Raw genomic sequence first — 22815 nt, 5'->3', positions numbered from 1 at the left:
GCTCCTGTCTATACCCTCAGCCAATCCCTAGCAATGACTACTGTCACTATGAAGGTCAGTGGTACAGCCGCACTGGATATGAATGTTGTGCTTTGACTTGTCTGGTCTGAAAGCCTTGATAAATATCTAACCCATTCAAGCACTAATGTGTAACACCCACTAGGGTTATGGATGGCTGCCATTTTGTGTCTTTGGTTTCTCAGTAGACATGGAGGTGAAGCCTATCAACAAGCGACTGTCGGGCCAGTCCTTTGAGGTAATCCTGAAATCCCCTACTGACCTGTCCCCGGACAGGCCCAGTCCTCTGGCCTCGCCCCCTAGGAAGGACATCTCCCTGGATGAGCTGCAGAGGAGGCTGGAGGCTGCTGAGGAGAGGAGGAAGGTATGAGAGGAGGAATACAGAAGGAGGAGGGAGAAGGAAAAGAGGTGGGGAGGAGGGAGGAGAGGGAGAAGGCTGTGGAGGCTGTCTCGGGGAGGAGGAATGGAGAGAAGGAGAGAAGAAGGAGGAAGACCTGAACTGTGGGAAGTTAGAACAGGGAAAATGGAGGTGAGGAGGAAAATGGTGAAGAAAGAACAGTTGAGAATTGTGAGAGGAGGGGGAAGGGAGAGAGAAAGAGGGTAGGAGAGTAGAAGAGTAGAAGAAATAGGAGGGAAGGAGATTGATAGGTTGTGAGGAGAAGGACGCAAATAACAACGAAGATGAAGTGAAAGGTAGTGTAGAATAAAACTGAATAAGAAGAAGGAGAGGAGGAAGCTGGATAGATAGACAGATGAATGAGATTAAGTAACAAATGTGTAATTAAATCTCTTTCATGTTGGCATTGACACAGACACTCTTCTGTTCTTCCATGGTTGTTGAACTGGAAAGAAAATAGGAATGTGAGAGATCTTTCAGTCCAACAGAAGTCACTGGCATCCACAAAGGCAATCACTGTCAACTGGCTTTATTCTCCAATTTCAGTTTGAGGATTTCTTGGGTTTTCTATTAGCATGTTTCTCTTGCATTTTTTCTACGGTGCATTTCCACTTCAATAGACTCACTGAAGACTAATTACCATCATGGGGTGACAACTGTTTGACTGCCTGGCTGAGTATCAAACAGCAGCAGAGGCCTGTCACTTGGGTTCTCTAGGGGCAATAGTCATGAATTGGGGAGGTGCTGTCATCACTGGTATACCATGGGGAGGAGTGAAATGTGTGCAGATATTTAATTGGTGAGACAAGTGAAAAAAGAAATAAAGAAGGCCAATTTTTTGTTGCAAAGTCTAGTAGCTCATTTGCATTTTGATAGTCAGATGAATGTCAGATAGTCAGAACCCTAACCCTAACTTGACTATCAGTTAGGGAAATGATGTCAATACTTCACAATGATTCACACCTATACAGTGGAATGGTGGACTAAACCATTTTGAGGTGGACGAAACAGTTAAACAACAAAACGTTTTTTAGCAGGATCGCTAATGTTGCTTAATTGAGCTATATGTTCTTCCTGCTCATCAGTCTCAGGAGGCCCAGGTGCTTAGGAATCTGGCTGAGCGTAGGGAGCACGAGCGGGAGGTGTTGCACAAGGCCTTGGAAGAGAACAACAACTTCAGCAAGATGGCTGAAGAGAAGCTCAACTACAAAATGGAGGTGAACAAGGAGAACCGGGAGGCGTACCTGAACTCAATGAAGCAGAGGCTCCGTGAGAAGGTGAGGGCCTTTTTTTTTTTTCTCTCTCCTTCTTCTTCTTTTGTCATGCACTCTCTCTTTTTTCTTCCCTAGGAGCAGTGAGTCGTGCTCTAAGATATTTCTGTCTGGCCTGAGGGAATACAAGGTTTTTATACACCATAACAGCCTGTGACAGATTTTTCTTTGTGATGTTTTTTTTTAGGAGAGGCATGCTGCTGAAGTTCGCCGAAACAAGGAGCTGCAAGCGGACCTCTCTGGATAAGAAGGCATTCCTGGAGAATGCCTCATGTGGAGTGTGTTTTTAGAGAGGAAAAACTTTTTTTAACACTTTGGTGTCAAAAGTCATAATTTTGCTCTGCATCCTGCAAACTCATCTGTCATAATAGAGGAACAAGTTTACCTGCAAGATATCACAACTATCATAGTTCATCAACTCTAAACACATCAGTCTACAGTAAGGTTTTTCACTATAACATCAATGCCACCAGCTTTTCAATCTGTAGTTTTTCACATTTAAAATGACTGTAATGGAGTCAAACAGTTGGAATTTGAAATACGCCTGAGCACGCATGCACACAAACACACACACACACACATTGCTTTTTACATATAAATGGCATGGATTGTTGATAGGGATTGTCTGTGTTGATCTGTGTAAAGGACTAATAAAATACAAGTGTACTGGATGTTGTCACTGATGTTTTGGGGTAAGACATAGAGTTTCAATCCACATGATATTAGAAATGATCATGACATATTCACTCTGCAGCTGAAAGTCTGTCTTACAATTTTGGCTAATGTTTGAAACACAGTGTTCTTACCATCTGGGAGCCTCATTTTCACAGTCTTGTTTTCTCAGCCGTATGGGCCAAGTCAGCATGCATTTCTGCCAATACTCAGTTTGGTGTTAAAAAGTGAACATACAGGCATGAATGTCTCTATTAGCTACAGGGGGAGGAAAAGCGGTCCACGAATATTGTCATGAATAGGCCTACTTTCTGTCATGTGCAAGAGGCTTTCAGTTGATTTGATTGGACCTTTTACTGCCTTCAGTAGACCTACAACATTGCTCCTTTTGACATTCCTCACAAATACAACATAGTTGCATAGAATTGTGTGTACAACTATGACAGGCTCACCAATCTTCCCAACCATGTCAAATTGTCATTGTTATTGTCAAAAGTTATGATTAAACACGATCAACAAAATATAATATTTCTATTTGGTTGGTTATTCATTCATTTAGGATGAATCCTAAATGGGTATTCACAGGTAGGCTATAGAAATCCTAGTCCAGCCATGAAATCATGACTTAATTGCAAAAATCTAATTAATGGAAAACCCATATGAATAATGATAACTCAAAGAAAGCCGACTAAGACTGGTGTGAGACACCAGTTTTACACTCCCTGATGATGCATTGATAACTTATTGATGAGAATAACTTCAGGGCCGTGAAAGGGGGGGTCATTGACACTTGCAGGTCTCTCTTGAAACATAGATTTATATAATTAAACTAACCTGGATAAAGAAAGGTTAAATACAAAGATTAAAGATTCGAAGATTGTTAGGAAATTGCTTCAGAGCAGCTCACATAAAAACAATGCATTACATACACATACTGTACACTTCAGAAAAAAGAAAACACATCGACAAATCATAGGAATCAAAAGAAAAAACACCAGTCCATAAAGTCACAGCTGCTGAATGACATTACATTACAGATGAATAATCATTTAATGTGCGCATTGAATGTTTAACTGATTTCCTTATTGATCAAAATGGCATAATAGGTTCCGTCTACATTTAGATTTCAGGAGCCCTTTGCCAAATTATTTAATCACCATCCTTGCAGCGACTGCGCAGAGTCGACGCTCGTGAACTAACCCCATTACAGCCACTGATGCAAGCTAAAGCTACTAGCTTAGCATTGTGGCGTATAGCGACAGCAACCATTTTTGAAGACAGAAACCAAGAGGTAAGTAAACTATGTGTTTTAAAAGTGTACCCGCGGTCAAATACATAGGTAGTTTACATTCTAATTGGAAGGCAGTCGGGTGGACGACAAGCTGATGACTGCCACCAAATAAACAACAGCCACTGCACGTTTTGGTCGGACGGACCGTCGTAACGTGCGTGCTCGTTAAACATTACGTTATTTCATCCTCACGACGTAGCTAACGTTGGCCTTCTAGTAGCTACGTGAAATGTGTGAAGCAGCTAGCTAGCTGGTTCCACAGAGCCGTATATGAACCCTCAGATATTCGAAAATGAATGTACCGATATGAATGTTTCGTGAAATAGTTATCCAGCTTGCGCAGCTTAAGTGTTGTTGTCGCGGCCTTGACATCCTAAAATTAGCCACCCATCTAACGTTAGCTTGCTGTGTGTTGGCCTGCTGTGTGTCTGTCACTCGCTGATATCATTGGAGTGGTGATATAGCGTAGCTAGCTTGCAAGCTACACTCCATAATAGTAATAATGTCCCTAAATAATCATCAATGATGATATAGATGGCAACCTATGAAACTACCGACTGTACTGTCATCACTGTATTGGAACGTTACATCGTGATAATGTTCGCTAACTCAGACCTCAACAACTTGTCATAACTGCAACCTGAGAGTCTGCATCATCACACAAATACATAGACGAAAACACAAAATACTCCCCGCCGCAATCTATCGCTGAATAAAAACCTGATTGGAGATTCCATTTGTTTGAGGTTGTTCTTTCTTGCAGAAAGTTGTAATTATGTGAAAATACTCACCAGAAGTGATGTTTGATCCGTTTTTTTCTGTGGCGGTGGTGTATTCGTAGTGCCGGCTCTTGCAAGCGCACGCTTTCTCCTCAAGTCACATATCGAGGGTAAAGCGTGCGCTAGCATTAGACGGCACCAATGATACAACACCGCCACAGGAAAACACGGATCAAACATCTCTTCTGGAGAGTATTATGACTTCATTTAAACTTTCCGCAAGAATTAACACAAACAACAAGCAGGATATCTTGAAGCAGGTTTTTCTTCCGCGATAGAGTGCGGCGGTGTGTTTTTATGTTTTCGTCTAGGCCATGTACTTGTGTATTGCAGCTAACAATTAGATAGATAGATAGATAGATAGATAGATAGTCATATTATGGGCAATATGAGTCCTTTTTAAATGATCGGTTGGGTAGTACGAGAAGCCCGCCGTTACTCATTCATGGCAGATATAGTAGTTAGCTGCCACGCAAAGTTTTTCCAATGACTAGTACACCAACTACAGTCATGTACTGCAAGCCGGCACATACGGCAGAAAGTCCTTTTGAATGACAATGTTTATCAGTAGCACTCAGCTAACTATCTGCCTGTATACCAGTTGAGAGCTCAACCCCCCTAATGGCATCATCGGAGGTCAATGTTCATGTGGAGGAGGTGGTAGTCGTGACAACGCCTGATGGAGCCTCAGAGGCGTCTGTGGAGGAGGTGAAGACTGTGCTGGTGGCTACAGAGCTGGCACAAATTGGGTGAGTGATAATGACACACACACACACACTCATGAGTTCATGAACTACAGAGTGAATGTCTTGCCAGCTACAGTAGTCCCAACCCAGGGGAGTCGAGTGTAAGTCAGAGCCACATTCCTCACCATACACACATCACTCAGTCAAGTTAGAATTATACCCTTCAGGGCTATATCTAGTTATAACTATACTCACTGGGAAAGTATGCAAAAGGTAGCCTAATCCTACCGATGATGATGCATTAGGTTCTGAATCTAAACTCACTTTGGTTTGTCTATACCATTCAGAGAAGAGCTTGCCGATGGAAACATGGAGTCAGAATCTGCTGCCACCGCTGTGCTCTCAAAGGAAGCAGTCATAGGTAATTAGTGTGACGTAGTCATAGAGATACATGGTGATAAGAAAGTTGTTTCTGATGATGAATCTATATAGCCTTATGATGTTTGTGAAACCCATATAGCAGAACAAAGGTAGTTTCTCAATGTGATAGGGCTGTATGTAAAGTTGTTTATGTTTTAATTATTATATGTAACAGGAAAAGTATAAAAACAAAAATAATAGTGTATGTCTGTCTAAGCAGTGAAGCTCTCAGAGGAGGTGGATGTGGAGGCTGACGTCATCTATCCAATCACCTGTGGGGAGGCGAAGGCCACCCTCATTTGGAAGAAGTTTGTCTGCCCTGGCATTAACATCAAATGTGTTCAGGTAACTTTGTGCATGCACTCTTTATGTTTATTTGTGTCCCTTGGTGATTAATGTATTGGTCAGGAGTTGTCTTTGTATATTTCTTTGTATCATTTTATTAAAGAGATGCTACGGGATCTTCACAACTACATTGTTCTTTTTTGGGCTTGAAATGGAACTATAGCCTGTACGTGTAAAATAACTAATATCGATCACACATTTACCCGATATGTCCGCAAAATCGTTGGCTGTAATGCATAACTTTTCTTAAAGCAATTTCCTGGTTGAGGATTTTCTCTCTCAGGAATGAGCCACAGTAGAAACACCCATTTTAAATTAAAATAGATAACACACAGTATATCGATAGTATAGCTGTTTAGTATCTATTAGATGTATTAGTTACTAGTTTCAGTATTCTATGTGCACCTGGTGTGCGTGTCGGGCATTGACATATTGCATGAGACAAACATGCGGAGACCTGATTTTGGCTCTTGTGTGCTCCTTTTAGAACCAGTGGCTGAAATTCTACAAATATCCTGTTACATCACTTTAACTATTTGCAAGATTAACACCACTACCTGCGAAGTGTTTCTGTCCTCTGAAAACACTTATATTTGATGTGTTCTTTTTTCAGTTCTTTTTCAAGCTAATCAGAAGTCCAACATTTTAACCAGTTTGTTTGCAGTACAGTATTTGGAAAAAAGCCCTCCACGAGGCTCCAAAGAACCTTGGAGGTGTCATGATGTGTTTTCTTGTTTACTGTATCTGTATTCCAGTTTGATGAGCACCTTATCAGTCCCAAGGAGTTTGTCTGCCTGGCTGGGAAATCCACACTGAAGGACTGGAAGAGAGCAATCCGTCTGAATGGCACTATGATCAGGTCTGTGGCTTGTAAAAAAGGAATAAAGTGAAGTTTACACAGTATATAAATGTAGGCTATATGATCCTCCATACAAAGATATGAGTAAAATATCTTGAGATTCATGCCTGTTTGCCAGTCAAGACCATTCAAAATGTATTTTGAAATGTAGGTGTTGCTTGATGCAGTTTACCAGTATGCCAAAATGATTGATTTGGCATCATTTAATCAACATGCAGTTCACAAATGTGCCACATGATGGCACTATAACACAGAAGATGATGAAAGTTGATTCCAAAGCACTAATATGGCCAGAGTTGCCTGCCATTTGGGGAAAATAACACATTTTGATATGGTCTGTATCCTGACTGCTAAACTATGCTGTATTCCCAATTTACCTACAGGAAAATCATGGACTCAGGTGAGCTGGACTTTTACCAGCATTCCAAGGTATGCTCCAACACTTGCCGCAGCACCAAGATCGACTTAGTGGGGACCAGAGTGTCCGTCAGCAGTCAACAGTCCACTGAATTTATCCCCGTTACCCCCACATCAGCAGACTGTAAGCATACACACACACACACACACACACACACACACACGGTTGTTGTTGTTTTTTAAATGCTTTTTAAAAAAAATGTTTTAACCTTGCTTCTTTTAAGATCCGTGTTGGGTGGACACGTTCCCTTTAAGAGAAAACATTAACTTGTGGACTTCACGATTTCTTGTTTCGAAGTTTGCCTTGAATCAAGTAGAAAACGATTGTTGACTATCACCTGACCTCAATCTGAAGCCTTGAATGGTGTAACAGTGCAGACACAAGCCTGCTTTGGAGAGATTTCATTCATTCCCTGAATTAAGTGTTGACCCACGAAAATGTCACTGTGTAACAAAGCGGTTGTACACCGAATGCACATCCAACTAATGTTAGGCCTAATTGCTTACAAATAACATTAATGACAACCCTGTATAGATCAAGTAATGGTGACTGCATCGATTGGAAGCATTACATCGATTGGAAGCATTAGATCCTGCTAACTCATCAATTATTTATATTTGTGTGCTAATGAGAACTATTTTCATTGTGTAACATAAGGAGACACAAATCTATACGCAGTTATAATGTAATTCCAAGAGGCACACCTAATGATGCATCAAAGAGCAAGGTCCAGGATTATTAGAGTTTAAAAAATAGGGTTTAGGTAAAAATAGGTAAAATGTTTAACACTGAATATACATTATAAAGATACATAATACTGCCATACATCTATGGAAAGAGGTGTATAATTTTATGTCACACGATTTTTGAAATCGTCCTTGAATGTTGCTATGTTCCCCCTTTTATACATTGATGTAATTACAACAAATAAACTGTCTGGTCATTATCATTGACATATTAACAGGACTCCAAAGTTGTACACAACAAGAAATCCTCATTGCCACCCTTATTTATGGAATGACCCACATACACACACAGATCAGAAGTATCAGAACTGTGTCACTTCCATTGAGTCATGGGTCATGAAGCTCACACTGTGTTGGTTCTAGTGAACGGATCACCGGCCATGTTCCCAACGGAAGTAGCAGACGACAGCACGGAATGGGTCACAGCCATAGGAGGTGAGTTTGAGCTCTCTTGAATTATAGTAACAGCGGTATCAAATGCCTGTGATCTTTACCAGACTCCAGGTGAATTGAGTGGTAATTAAAGGATGAATCTCAGTCTTTAGTCAATTGTCAAACTGCATTGTGTTAATTAGCTTAAGATTGGATTGTTAATTTGATACAGAGGACTCTGTGACATTCTGGCGGGGGCTGAAGGAGGCGGGGCTGCTGGAGGAGGTGGTGGAGGACTTCCAGAAGGAGATCCAGGAAGTGCTGAGTGGCATGGAGGAGCGCATCACACAGCCACCACTTCAGGTCAAAGGTGTGTGTGTGTGTGTGTGTGTGTGTGTGTGTGTGTGGGTGTGGGTGTGGGTGTGGGTGTGTGAGAGTGAGGCCAAATAGTTTACATTACATTTTTTTATTAATACATTTAAAAAAACATTATTTATCCAGATGGACTAATTGGACCTATTGTCTTCTCAGATGCTGTGCTGCTGAACAACATAGTGCAGAACTTTGGGATGCTAGATCTGGTTAAGAAGGTTCTGGCCAGTCACAAAAGTCAAATGGACCACTACAGGGAGCAGTACTCGCGCAGTCTAGTTGGTGAGAAACACATTAGGTTCTTAATTTCTTTGAAGTAGAATTACCAGCATTGTGCATCAAGTGACACATCACTTTACTGTAGGCTCATTTCTTAGTAGCATACGTGGATGTTACCGTTTGGCAGAGTTTTGACCCCTGTCTCCCACCGTAGCTCTGGAGCAGCAGTGCGACGAGCACAGGAAGCGTGCCAAAGAGCTAAAGAGCAAATCCCAGCACCTCAACAACGTCCTCATGAATCTTAATCCCGTGGCCACACCACCCGCGCCCAAACGCCCCCGCCTCACCCGGGCCATCTCGGGCCCTGCCGCCATCACCAGCTCCCCCACCACCCAGATCACCCTGCCCATCACCCAGCTGGCAGGCCTCCCTCTGGGCACCAAAGTCCTCTCCATGGCGGGTACCCCTACTGGCACAATAACCCCCCAGACAGCCGCCTCCTTCCTGGGTGGGTACACTTTACTGGCGTCTCCCGGAGGTACGGCAGAGCTGGCGCCCGACGCCTCCAACCTAGCGGTCCTTTCCACAGCGGCCGCCGTCCAGGAGGGCGCTGGTGCCACAACCTTCGTCAAGGTGGTCAGCCCTTTCCAGCTGGTCACGCTGCCTGCTGCACTGGGTGCCACGCTGCAGGGCCTGGCTGGCACTCCTCAGGGCACGATGGTGGCACTGCCAGTCAGTAACAACAACCTAGCCACTACAGCAGTTACTGCAATGGAGACACAGGTGGTGGATGCCCAGATGGAGGCCAAATCTATAGAGGCCCAGACAATGGAGGCCCAGACAGTGGAGGCCCACACAGTAGAGGTGGCACCAGAGACAGAGGTGGAGGCCAAGGTGGAGCAGACAGTGGAGGAGCAGGAGTGAAGAGACAGTTGTCACTGACACCATAGTGGCATCAAAGACCTGGTTTCTCCTCATTGGTTTTAAATGAAAAGTGCACTTAAGCACAGGTCTCCAATGCCTGTATAGCTCTAGTGGTTCCAAACTATTAAGGAAGTCATTTTTCAGTAACGCTCTATAAAGACTACTTAAAAAAACGTATCCATGCACTGCTCATGTTACTGTTAGTGTTAGAGGTGAGCGGTCAATGGCAGATAGCGATGCATTACATTACATTTCAAAATTGATTGCATATTCTGTTATCGTTAAGAAGATGGTGATCCTACCCCAAAGCCCAACTATATGTAGACTAGATCTTCTCAGGTGTCCATTCTCAATGGGTGTAGGTCACATGGTGAAAATGTGATTATGTCCTTATCTGTTTCATTCATATGTAAGAATATATTGTTTTCAACAATGGATTGAATGAAGATTACTTTTTGTTGAACATAATGTACTTCACTTAATGTATCTATTTATGGATTTATTTTATGATTTTGGACATGAAAACGTTCAACACTGGTTGGTTTGTGTACACTTTGTAAATACATTTTTTAATGTTGGTCATTGGTTAATGGATATTTTTCTTGTACATTTGTTCATGTTACAGAAAATGTATTAATCAAGGCCTACATGTTGTCTATTTCTTTTTATTTTGCAAGGAAACAATGTTTCCACTGTAGTATTGAGTGCCTGAGGTCCTTTCTGCAATTCACCTGCCTAGATGTTTACCAAATAGCTGGTAAGCCACTCTTCCACAAGATGGTGCTAGTCCTCTTTATCGAGCCTCACGCTAGGCTAAATCTATTTTAGCTGAATGGTTTTTAGAAAATGTTATTTGCAGTTGAAGATCAATGGGCCTAAATGAGGCACCCAAAGGTCATATGTGCTGCTTTTTTAAATGTCTTACATGTCAGCTATGTTTTCGTAGGATGTAGGCTAAACAACTTTGTTGGAAAAAACATTACCTTTGTCAGCAAACGATTTTATATAAAGCCTACATTGACATCTTCAAAAATAGAAATAACTTTATTGGAAAAATAATGTATAACAAATTAAATATATAAATTAAATTACCTTGTTGGACGACCACTCAGCGCATTGGTGATAGTCATAATTAGCGGTCCGAATGTGTGTGCGTTTTTAAGCATTTGGTTATATAGTAAAGTTGAATGGCGAGATGCCAAGACTTTCTTTTCTGTGGTATTTGCATAAAACAAGGGGTTTCGGCTCTCTCTCCATCTCTCTGTGTTCTCTCTGAGTTTCATCAATTCGCCATTTATGAAAAATTTTCCAGTCAGCGACACAAACATGTTTTCCTTGCGACTTTGACAAATAAAGTAGTTGCTTTTATTAATTGTTTTATTAAACAAGCATCATTATATATTGTAATAAATAATATTTTACCATAACACACATGAGTTTGTTTGTCACCGATAAGTCCTTGACATAGAAGGCGTTTAAACATGACTGACACAAGCAGGTACAGGCTTTGTTTTACAGATATGGAATCTGCCGCAACGATGTGCAACCAGGTAAGCGAATAGGGCACACATACGGATATTATCGGATAATCGTGAGAATTCAAGTGAATCTGCGGAGGAAGTTCTTAACGTCCTGCAGCAGTGATGGCCCCATCGTTGATCTATAGACCAAAGTCATCATATGAACTAGGCTCCTCGTCTGAACGTACGGATATTTTGAAATGACGACGTAAAAAGCCACCATATCTCTTCTGATTGTCCCACTTCAAGTTGTTCAACTTTGGCCGAATCCTTCGCATGAACCCTCCATATCGCTTTTGCACCTCTTCTTGACTGCCATCTTCCATAGAGTTACTCCTCTTTGTCTTTGGACCGAATTTGCGTAAAAACCCGCCGTAACGTTTTACCTCGTTTATTGCTGCGTCATTATTATATACCCCCATCTCGTTTTCAGAGGCAACATCTCCGCCCTGGTCGTCCTCCGAGAACTCCGGGAGGTCTCTCTCTCCAAATTTTCTAAGCAAGTCCTCGTACTTCTTCGGGAAAGGTCCTTTGAAAACGGCATTGTCACGCCATGGGGAGGTGAACTTTTTATTTTTATTTTTGTCGATCCGTTTAATGAATCCACCGTAACGTTTGACCACGTTTGCAATTGAAGCCTCTTGACCGTCTTCCCTCTCTGGCGCGCTCTGTGCACCTGTATCGTCTTCGCTAAATTCCGTGAAATCGACAGCGCGCGTCTGTAGAGTCTTCCCACATTTATCTAGTTCGTCGGTGGTCAGCAGAGTTCCCTCACACTCCAAGGTACAAGTCTGAAACGAAAATATGAGTTAGTGTGCGAATATCTTTCAATTTGTTAAGCACCTTATGAGAACCTAGAGCAGAAAATGATAAATCTATAGCCTATTCGCACATGCTCTCGCACGTCGCGAGCGCTCTCCGTGGTGCTGAAAGGCGCCTTTTACGCGTAGGCTACCTACAATATGCTCAAGACTCCACGATTTGTAATAGAGTGTTATTTGTTTAGACAAGTTCCATCGTAGGTTGTTACACTACTTTCTGATGTTTGATTGCATTTGATAAAAGTAAAGAACTATAATAAGTCACTCTAATATAAAGTGATTCTTACCAGACTTCTGACAGGTATATCTGTATTAAGCATCTGTTGGGCGCATCTCAGACACTGGGAAGAGCAATCTGCTTGGGTGGAAGATGGCAAGCTAAGTATCAGCACCAGGACATACCACTCCATCCTTCGCAAAATCCCTTTAAATTAAAGAGAAAATGCCATGGTTAATTTGCACATCTCTTCTTCATCAAACAGAAGGATTTGTGGATTATTGATAGTTCTGATCGTTCATTATTTCTTAACAAGTCGGATTTATTTTTCTTATTTCTGCACTTTATTCCATTAACTTCCCCCTTTTCTTATCGTGTTCAATGGTACGCGTAATGTGCGTAATGATGGCCACCATGGTAATTATTAACTGCCAAAAGTTTACCACCGTTATCATAATGTAACAGATTCGATTCAGAACTCCTCATTCGATACAAACGTCTTGATAAGTTTACTTTACAGGCTAGTAATGCACAATAATGGCGCAAGACTACAAGTAATATAATTGCAAATTATATAAAAATCGGTTACTCTTACTCTGAAAATAATTAATGTTAGAAACAGCAATAAATACTTACTAGAAAAGTAGAATAAATACCTCAGTAACGTTGGAGAAATTGTTCAACCCAGGCGTGTAGGTGTGAAGTTGGAGGAAAAAGAGCGCATGTAATGTAAGTCAGTGTATGTTGTTCCCCAACAGTTGTTTTTCTTTTGACTGGCTCGTCGCCTTTCTTTTTATTGACGGAGACTTCGTCGTGTCACCGAAAAACATCAGAACAGCATCTATTAGCTGACCAATGAGAGAGAAATACTAGGCAAACAATCCCACTCGCACCCGTCACCGCCTCCCTCTCCCTCTCAATTTGTTTACGCCCACACATTATTCACATCAGAAACTTGGCAACTCAAATTATCACACACGTTCTGGCACCTTCATGTAGGTTATTACGTTGCATTGTGTAATTTTTACGAGTTGCACTTACGTCAAATGGCATACCGTTTTTTTTTCTGTAGGTGATACAGCGAGATCACATGACTCTTTACTCCAAGGTTGAATCTTGGTCAGTATAGAGTTAATTGAAATACCAAGGTTAATGCAAGTTCCCCCTACATTATCTACTTAAATGATGGAAAACCGGAAAACCTTGGGAGTTGCATCCAAGGTAAGAAGAGCACATCTGACCAAAGTTCAGTGGAATGTCATGTTTTCATTAAGAAGCGTTTTTTGTTGTTGCTATATATCAGAACAAATATATCTTATTTACGAGCAGGATCTCAATACAACTGGCACATTTAAGATATTGGCCTTGAAATATTAGCATAGTTAGATCAAATGTAAAAATAGATTTTGCTCAGGTGTATTACTTATGTTATGTATCTTCTAGGTATCTTTTAAGTCCATTATAGACAGAGTACAATGCTCAAATACATGAATCAATGTTTTTATGGAACAATATGTCTGGAAATTGAACATCTGAAGAGCTAGAGATATTGGAATTACCCCAAGAGGAATTGTCAAAAGCACCCAGAGAAGGAAGTACCATACACTTGTGACACTTTGTCTTGACAGAGACAAGAGAAGAGTGCAGAACAAACTATTGTATTTTGCTTGTATTTCTCTGGATGTTGATATTGTTGAAAAATATAATTTCATAGTGCTTTTCCAAATGTATTTCATAATGTCTAATTTTTTTTATTTTGTAGAAAGAGCATGTATCTTATATCAGTATGACTCTATTTTCATTTTGTTTGTATATAGTTATATGGTGCAGGAATTCATTCAGAAGAAACCGTTAATAGGCTCCTATGTATACTGTATCTGAGGCAGAATTAACCCTATTTCAACCTAAACAACCCTAAGTGTTTTTTATCTAGCCCACAGGGTCCGAAGATGCACAATGAAGATAGTCATAGGATTGAGATCAAATGATAAGACTATATTTCACTCTTCTATAGAACCACCATTAAATAACTTGGAGCAAAAATGCTTATGGTTGTTTCCTTCGTTTAATCCTGGAAATCAAGAACTGGAGATCTAGTTCTTTAATGAGCTCCAATGATATTGGCAATGCGTTCCTAGGCAACCTTGAGTGGGCATTCTTTTAGTTTCTCTGATGTCTTGATCTGCTGTTTGATTTGCTCCACTGCTTTAGCTAAGCCTCAGTGCGCCTCAGCTTCCCAAGCTGACGTTATCAGGGGATAGTCTGTGACAGAGGCAGACTGATAAAGTGTTTACACGGTTTCTTCTTTGTTCAAAACTCCAGACTCCCAAATTAATCCCATCTCTTTCAAAGCGCCCTTCATTAAACAACAGTTTGTGAACTGAGACACACATTATAATTACCATATCCCTTTTGGAGAGGAAGCCATGATGAGCACGAGGATGATTCCCAAACAAGAAGCCAATGATGACAGTGATGCTTTTTTGGTGGTTTGGATGATTGGTTTCGTAGATGGACACTACGTCATTGCATTTTTGATTGCGGTTATATGTCATGTTATCAGTCCAGTAAGATTGTGGTCCTTGGAATAAAAGGCATGCAGTTTCATCACAACAAAGCCAACACAGTCAGGCATTGCTTAAATAGATCTTCAAACATGCAGTCTGTGGATTTGATATGAAGCTATTAGATGCTGCATAATGAGCTCCAAGGCTGATCATGATGATTCTAAAACTGAGGATGTGCTGTCTGTTATAAAACACTGGAAGTGCCATAAGAGTTCATTTTTTATTCTTTGCATGATTGTTTTTCCAGCAAATAAAGCCTGATCACCTGAAGAGCTCTAATATGTGCTTGGCCGGTCTGGAGGAGAGAGAGAAAGAGATCAATACACATCTAAAAAACCTTTCCCAACTGTGACTTATTTGAAGAAAGAAAGAATGAAAGCCAGAAGTGTTTTGTCTGTCCAGGATTGTAGATGAATAGCCCTGACTATCCCACTGCTAACACCAATGTAGCTAAGATATGCGACAGCTGTGTCATAGCAACCTCATGTAGTCCAATATGCAGTGTTATTGGAGCTTCATATTTCCTATTTCTAACCATTTGTCTATAATGAGATGTTGCAAACGGATCATTTTTTCACAAGATGAATAACATTTGGGTTGAGCAGGCAGAGTGAATAGATACAAATACAAAGGGTGGCTTTGAAATTAGTATTCTTTGTCGCTTAAGGCACCATTTTCTGTTTGTGTTGCATTGATTTAGCACCTACTTTAATTAATTCCAGTTTTTTTACAAGGAAATTTAACTAAACAGACAACAACCATGAGCACAGGAAATTATTTATTCTACTCCAGAAATCCATTGATACATTTGTCCAAAAAAGTATTCTTTCAGTTTACAATCCCTGATACTGTAGCAACACATGTCCCAAGCCACAGGAAACCATAATTTCTTTGGACTTCATCACCTCCTGTGGGTGGTGGTCCCTCATTAAAATAATGTACATAGTCTCCATTGTCCCACGCCAGGTGTCGTCATGCTGGCATGACAACGCTTTGCCTGAACTAATCAGTGTGGATCGAGTCACGCTATCTGTCATAAGACAATGATGTTGTCTCTAAAATCTATTTCATCCCAATCATTCAAATCAGCCAACAATTTATTTTTTGTTTATTTGTTTATTTGCACAAAACAAGACAAGTGAGAAGACAAGAAAACATAGTGCCAAAAAATACAGACATGTGCAGGTGAGGTGAGAAACCCAGGAGGGTGTATATTAAAAACCTCACCTATTGACATTTAAATGTAATGATTCAAATATGGGAACATTAATCTTAGTTAGATTAAATGTGAGACGATGGCGCTGGTTTATTTCTACTCCAGAGTCCCCAAGCTGCAGCATGATGAGACATCTGATAAGAAGTGTGAGTTACTCTAGTCACAGGGACCACATAGAGAGTACTAACATTCTTCAGCATAAGCCTCTGGAAACAGTGGCTTCCGGCTCGGCAATACAAACAACAAGTTTATGTTTTTAGCTTTAATATCTTCTAGAAGGGTCGACTCTTTTTGTCTCTGCTGCTTTTAAAATCAATGATTAATCCACTCATCAGGCCTTTTGCAAACACAATACTCAATGATCTATGCGCCGCTGGTTAAGAGTACTGCCTCTTATACGCTCTCTCTCTCTGTTTGAATGGCTGTGTCTTTGGCTCAGGTCTACGTTTGCATTCCTCTGTCTCTTGGAAACACCTGTTTCAGATGAAACTACACTCCTCCCACATGCTAGACACAACTCTGCTTTTATACACAGATACGGTATATGACCCTATTCTCTCCATTGTTATCTTCCAAAGATGATAACAATATAATAGCATATACAGTAAATGTACTGAACACAAGACTATTGAATAACAACAACACATGGTATGAAACATGGTTATTCCTTATAGAATGTAATTTTCATTTTCCTCCCCTGCCTCTCCTTGACTTCTCAGAAGCATTTCACACCAATGAAACAAATCTGTTTTGAGACACTGCGTGTTTTGAGTGAGACAAAGCATTAGCAACGACGCCACCTTAACTTTCTCCCGTGTATAGTGTGAAGGTAACCATAGCAGCAGATAGGATCTGCCAGCACCACCATAAATAATCCTTGAGGGGGATGTAAATGTCTACTTTTTTCGCCCTTTTTAAACTTGGGAGGGGAAGGTGGCACACAAGGCACACATTTTGACAAGCATGCGGGAGGATTGAAGGAAGTGGTGTAGTGTTGACTTTCTAGGGGAAAAAAACAAGCCCAACATGAAACAAGACTTTGAGTATATCAATTGATAGGATTTCATCATGGGCACACATGTGAGACTAGAGAACAGGACAGAACACAGCTGGAAGGCATTCTGATATCACCATTGTAAAGACCAACGCAGAACACATATCCTTGGTTACAAAGAGTGCTCATATTTCTCCCCCGTATCTTTGGAGACCAAGGTCATACTGCTGTATAAATCTCTCCTTGTGAATGTGAGCCTTTGTGTGCGTACTCACACACACACACACACACACACACACACACACACACACACACACACACACACACACACACACACACACACACACATACACACACACACACACACACACACACACACACACACACACACACACATTCTAATTAATGTCATATTGTTCAAACACATACTCTCATCATAGATGACACTGCAGGCTCTTTAGATGCTCATCAATTGATGGCACATGTTAAAAAAAAACGACGTACACATAAATAAATACACACATTTTCATTTGTGCAGACTTATTCCTGTTGTCTTAGATTATTTTAAAAACATGTTTTGAATTTTGACATATGTAATGATGTCGGTAGGAATTCTGATACAGACAGTGGATTTAATATGAAATAAAGAACAAGAACATGTTCAGAAATGAGATTTTCTTAAAAGTGATTTCCACCATGGAGACCTCTCCCTCATGTATTGCTGTCCAGAAAGAAAAGTATTTGAGAGCATTCAATCTCTTTTCAAAAACTTTTCCCTTTGTCAAATACCAAAAAAGTAATTCAACACCGGAATAGATGGTGGTAATGACTTTGATAGATAGATCGTGACTTGATCTGACACTGAGATCAAAGAGTGGCTGAGATCTGGTCCAGAGAGGAAAAAGAAAAGGCTTTCTCATCTCCCTACAGGTCTGTCACTGACAGGTGTGACCGGGCTGTGATGTACAGAGCCATCAAGGACAGCTCGGAGTGACTCAACTGTGCCACTCAACCTTTGTACTGCTTGAAATTAATAATGGATACATGATCTGAGCTCAGAGAAACGATTGGGTATGGGGACGAAACAAGACATAGTGTTCCTCTCTGTCATGGAATCTGGTCTGGAGCCTAATAAGGTGATCTATGAGATGTGACCCACCTCAACTCTTAGTGAGTAATGTTATTATATACGTTGAATGATTTTTTACTATATGTAGATGATATCCTGTTCTGCTGGTCCATTTTGTCCCTAAGAAAGTACTGTTAACAGTAGAACAGTAGTACCCCTTACAGATCCAGTATGTAACATTCAAGCTTTCTAAAAGCTTCCTAATGGTTGTAATGACGATGTTTCATGTTTCATTACATCCATTAGCGACCAGTAGCGATAAGGAAATGAGACCCTTTGAAAGAAATATTTCATTTACGAACGCTATTTTGGTCTCCAAAGAGTGAATACACTACCGGGTTTGCATATAAACATGTTGTGACTACCAGGGATATTCTATGGGAGTTCACCTTTGTGTATCTGTTAGCTGCCTCTTCGAATTGTGTGCAGATGCAGAAACACAACAGTTAATGTCAGACACTGCAAGTTTATTTTGGGGGTTATATTATTATTACAGAGGATGTTGTTGTTTGGAACTTCTAACTGAATTTCACCGCCTTACTTACTTACGTCCTGCTCCTTTAAAGTATTACTACTTGATCATTTATATAATACAATTATGTGATAGTTCACAAAAAAATATAAGTTTGTCAGATGTTTTAAAGGTCAATATGCATATTGTCAATATGTGTCCATGTCTTTTGCATTGGGTGCATAACTCCAGCTATATTTCAATTCCAAATCATGAAATGTTAATTTTGGTATGAACTATCACTTTAATGATGTGATTGGCAAACCATGAGGGGAGAGCTTGGTTGCACTCCAAAGTAGGTTTTCAAAATGGGCCTTGACGCACATTAGGAATCCCCTCTGTTTGGCGTTCAGTCTCCTGCCTGGCCTGGTGTATGTATATTTGAAGAAGATAACAGCGCCTGCCGTTGTTTGGGAGACTAGCGATAAATGATGCATCAAGGAGTCACCTGCTTGACTTCCCACGTTTCCTTTCTACGGCCCCGGCCCAGCGTGGCATTAGGACTTCCTGGGAGGTGTCTAAAAGCATTTCCCCGTTTCCTTACCCGTGACATGGACACTCTTCGGGCCCAGAGTTGGAATAAGATCAAATAAGTATCACCACAGGATTCAAAGCAGCAGGCTTTTTTTTTTTTTTTTTCCTTAATCCACTGTATCTTTCATGACCACTTCTAAGCATTTTCTACCTGCTTTAGAAAATGTTCAACCCCAAAAGCTTGGGAGGCCACTCAAAAATGTCTTGGGGCCACCAATTGAGTATCACTGATCTATAGTGTGAAGCGTGCAAGACACTCTGAGGGCATGTGCAAAAATGTGTAAAATTGGGGCAAAGTTGACCATTACCTTAAATTTGATAATAAACGCAATGAGAAATGATCCAATGGAAGTTTTGAATACTGCGTCTAGCGTTTTCATGGTATGCAAGGCATTTTCAGACTGTTTACAAAAACTGATTAAATAATTACAGTTACTCAGAATGATTGTTAAAATCAAGCTACAATAAAAAGAGTATTCTGAGTTGTAAGGTATTTTTTTTCTCTGCTGAACACTATTTGCTGAATTGGGGCCCACTGAGTATGTCACGAGAGACTATCTTGCAGTAGGACTTGCTTCACTTAAACCCTTTGAAAGATAAGAATTCATACTGTATCCTTAGAATATGACCATGGTCAAATTAATTGTTTTGAGATAAATACCATAATACTTTTACCTAAGAACTGCAGACCCAGAGCAAGTAAATCACATACAGAACAGTGGCTATTTCATAGTCCTTTATTTAAGGGTTAAAAACACAAAGAAAGGATGATGAAACAACTCGATTTATGAAATAGTTCACTTCTTCAAATTTATAGATACGTTTTTCATTTCAGATTCATGTGATGAATGACCTACAGTACGATACTGTTCGACCACATGTTACCGATATTTACATTACAGTGCCTCTGCTCTGGAATAAAGTACATTTATCCATGCCATAACCATGTCATGTAACACATACATTTTACACTGTAAGTCTGATGAAGTCACTGAACATTTGATCATATTTGCTGATTCAGGACCTACTCTGCATGCACAAACTGTCACTTTGGGGATTCTGAGACAACTCTTAACAAGAGATAACACTTAACAAGTCTTGTCCGTGCTGATGAATTGGATAGTCAAACCTTCATAGCCACTCCTGTCAATGTACAGTAGAAACTGTTCATTAAGTTCTCTCAAAGGAACAGTAGGGGGCACTAGTTGTTGACAGAGCCTCTGCAAAGTTCAGGACAATGGCATTCAGTACTTGAAAGACCCAAAAGCCAATGGTTAAATGGTATTTATTGGTCATGAACGTCAACACAGACATATTTCCAGGTGTTAGAATACTTGAATGCTGACATCACACATAACTTCAGACCTCTGATGCATAATAGTTCACCATGACAGAAAAAACACACAGTCATTCTCTAATGAATGCTCTGGGAAAAACTTAAATGTACAAATTTAATTGAGATTATGAAATATAATTTATATAATTTATCTTATATTCTATAAGATACATGTTATCTTTATTATTTATTTGAGTTTTCTTTTTTATATTCGGGTTCACACATCCAACAAACGAGCCACTAAGTGCACCATAGGATAATACAGTGAAACTAAACAAACACAGTTTTATTTTTAATATATTCCTATTTTTTACTTTCTCACTTTATCTGGTATAATAGGATGGCCTAGACTATTTAAAAAAAGTGTTGTATGTGTGTAATACCTCAGCACATCATACCACATTATAATGAACTCACAAAACAACGATTATAAGGCTGCTGTCATGGTACTCCCATTCACTACCTTTATAAGTATGGTGTCCTTCAGGTTGTCATGGAAACACAAACGACATCATGGGTAGAGAGAGAGAGAGAGAGAAAGAGAGTACAGAGAATTATCATGAGTCAGAAGCTACTGAGTGTCCCTGAAACTTGAGAAAGCTATTTTGCCAGGAGCCTAGAACAGGCGAAATAAAAGCCCCAGTCCATTGAAACGCTGCTTCATCGTCAGAGTGATCTGGACACAAAGCAAAGGAAGAGGTTCAAGGAGCTATAGCTACAGTGGCTGTGCTGGGAATGAGAAACAGCACAAAGTATCCGCCTCCACAATAGTCTCCTTCTGGAGGCCATGTACTACACTCTAACACCGACCTTGGTCATACCACCACCTCCAGCCAGTAAGGTCATACATCCGGTGGTTTCCTAGACCAGTCCTGAGGCGATGGAGACACAATCACTTGTACTTTTAGTTCCTTCTACTGGTAGGCTCAGCTGGCTGCTGTTGTCACTGCAAGGTGTAAATACATCATAATGAGAATAGAGAACCATCTTAACCTGATGTGGAGTAAATCAATTGCTGTAGGAAATCATCAAGGTAGAATACAAGATGTAGATCTGCTTAAATTGTAGAATACTGCATGCATCATAACACTGCGTAATGAAATGATGATAACTGTCAATAATTCAATCACAAAGGTGGGTGACTACAAGAATGACAACCTCCGGTTCGACACTGTATGGAATGGGTCAGAGTTCCCTGACACGTGTGTGTGTGTTTGTGTCTGTGTTGAATCTAGTAGTGTTAGGGTCATCTGGTAGGGTCTGACAGCATCTGTGTGGTGGGTGTGACAACATGAATCGGTGTGACTGACAACATGCATCCCAAAGCGCTTATACATTTTCCACTCCTTTCCTCTCTATAAGGAGTTGTTACGAATCCCGGCCCAGGTCTAGGGGATGGGTGAGGCACGTAAACATAGGACACATGCAGACAGGTACAATGGAGTGAGAACAGTGAAAAACAATGACAAGGAGACAAGGTGAACAGGGTAATGAGGATTTATTGTACCAAGACTAAGGAGAGAAGGGGGGGGAATTGTGCCCAAAGAACGAACCAAAAATAAGGTAGTCCCTAAACTAAGACAAACCTATACCTAAGAATGCCGCTAGACACAGTCTACCGAAAACACAACAGATGGCACCTGCCCCCAACTAACTAGTGTATATAGACAAGAGTAACCTACGTGCATAAATGTATACCCATGGGTGGCTCTCACCTATACCACTTCTCTCCTGTAACCGGAAGAAAAAATACAAGGGATGAATTATGAAGGAATGAGGCCTGAACAGAGAATTGTCACAATGAATTTACACACACGCTCTGAACACACAGACAAAAGGATCTCGTGAGGGAAAGAAGTGCAGGGTTTAAATACGTCAGGGCCGTCCTCTGATTGGCTATGGAGGTGATGAGGAATGAGGTGCAGAATGCCTGATAAGGATGGAGATTGGTAGAGGGACGGAAACACAACAGAACGCAAGACACAACCAAAACATTCGTAACAGGAGTGGATAGGTAATACTAATGTTGTGTTATACCAACCTATTCCTTTCACTTGTCCAGTCACATAAAGTCACTGAGAATGGGTATATAGGATGGCATTCTCAGATTATTCTTGTTCAATGAAAAGCGCTTTATAAATGTAATAAATTATTATTATTATTATTATTATTTAAAGACTA

At 40.5% G+C, this 22815-nt stretch overlaps 3 protein-coding genes across 3 annotated transcripts; 2 read left to right on the top strand and 1 right to left on the bottom strand.

The window, feature by feature from the left end:
* Nucleotides 1-208: 208 nt before the first annotated feature.
* LOC310807789 (stathmin-3-like) lies at nt 209-1933 on the top strand (the record flags this gene model as incomplete). Its single annotated transcript, XM_083674392.1, has 3 exons — nt 209-382; nt 1501-1692; nt 1874-1933. The coding sequence occupies 3 exons, from the start codon at nt 209-211 to the stop codon at nt 1931-1933; spliced, it is 426 nt and encodes a 141-aa protein (XP_083530518.1).
* Nucleotides 1934-3563: 1630 nt separating this feature from the next.
* gmeb2 (glucocorticoid modulatory element binding protein 2) lies at nt 3564-11178 on the top strand. Its single transcript, XM_083674687.1, has 10 exons — nt 3564-3649; nt 5030-5177; nt 5462-5535; nt 5755-5879; nt 6635-6738; nt 7122-7279; nt 8266-8337; nt 8507-8644; nt 8806-8928; nt 9080-11178. The coding sequence occupies exons 2-10, from the start codon at nt 5050-5052 to the stop codon at nt 9787-9789; spliced, it is 1632 nt and encodes a 543-aa protein (XP_083530813.1). The 5' UTR covers nt 3564-3649; nt 5030-5049; the 3' UTR covers nt 9790-11178.
* Nucleotides 11179-11449: 271 nt separating this feature from the next.
* Nucleotides 11450-12540, bottom strand: pdyn (prodynorphin; the record flags this gene model as incomplete). The annotated part of the gene is made up of 2 exons (XM_083675470.1): nt 11450-12100; nt 12418-12540. 2 exons carry the CDS (start codon nt 12538-12540, stop codon nt 11450-11452), a joined length of 774 nt encoding a protein of 257 aa, XP_083531596.1.
* Between the last annotated feature and the right edge of the window lie 10275 nt (nt 12541-22815).

This window comes from Argentina silus (genome assembly GCF_951799395.1).
Source record: "Argentina silus genome assembly, chromosome: 8".
Taxonomy (NCBI): domain Eukaryota; kingdom Metazoa; phylum Chordata; class Actinopteri; order Argentiniformes; family Argentinidae; genus Argentina; species Argentina silus.
This window is presented reverse-complemented; position numbering and strand designations above follow the sequence as displayed.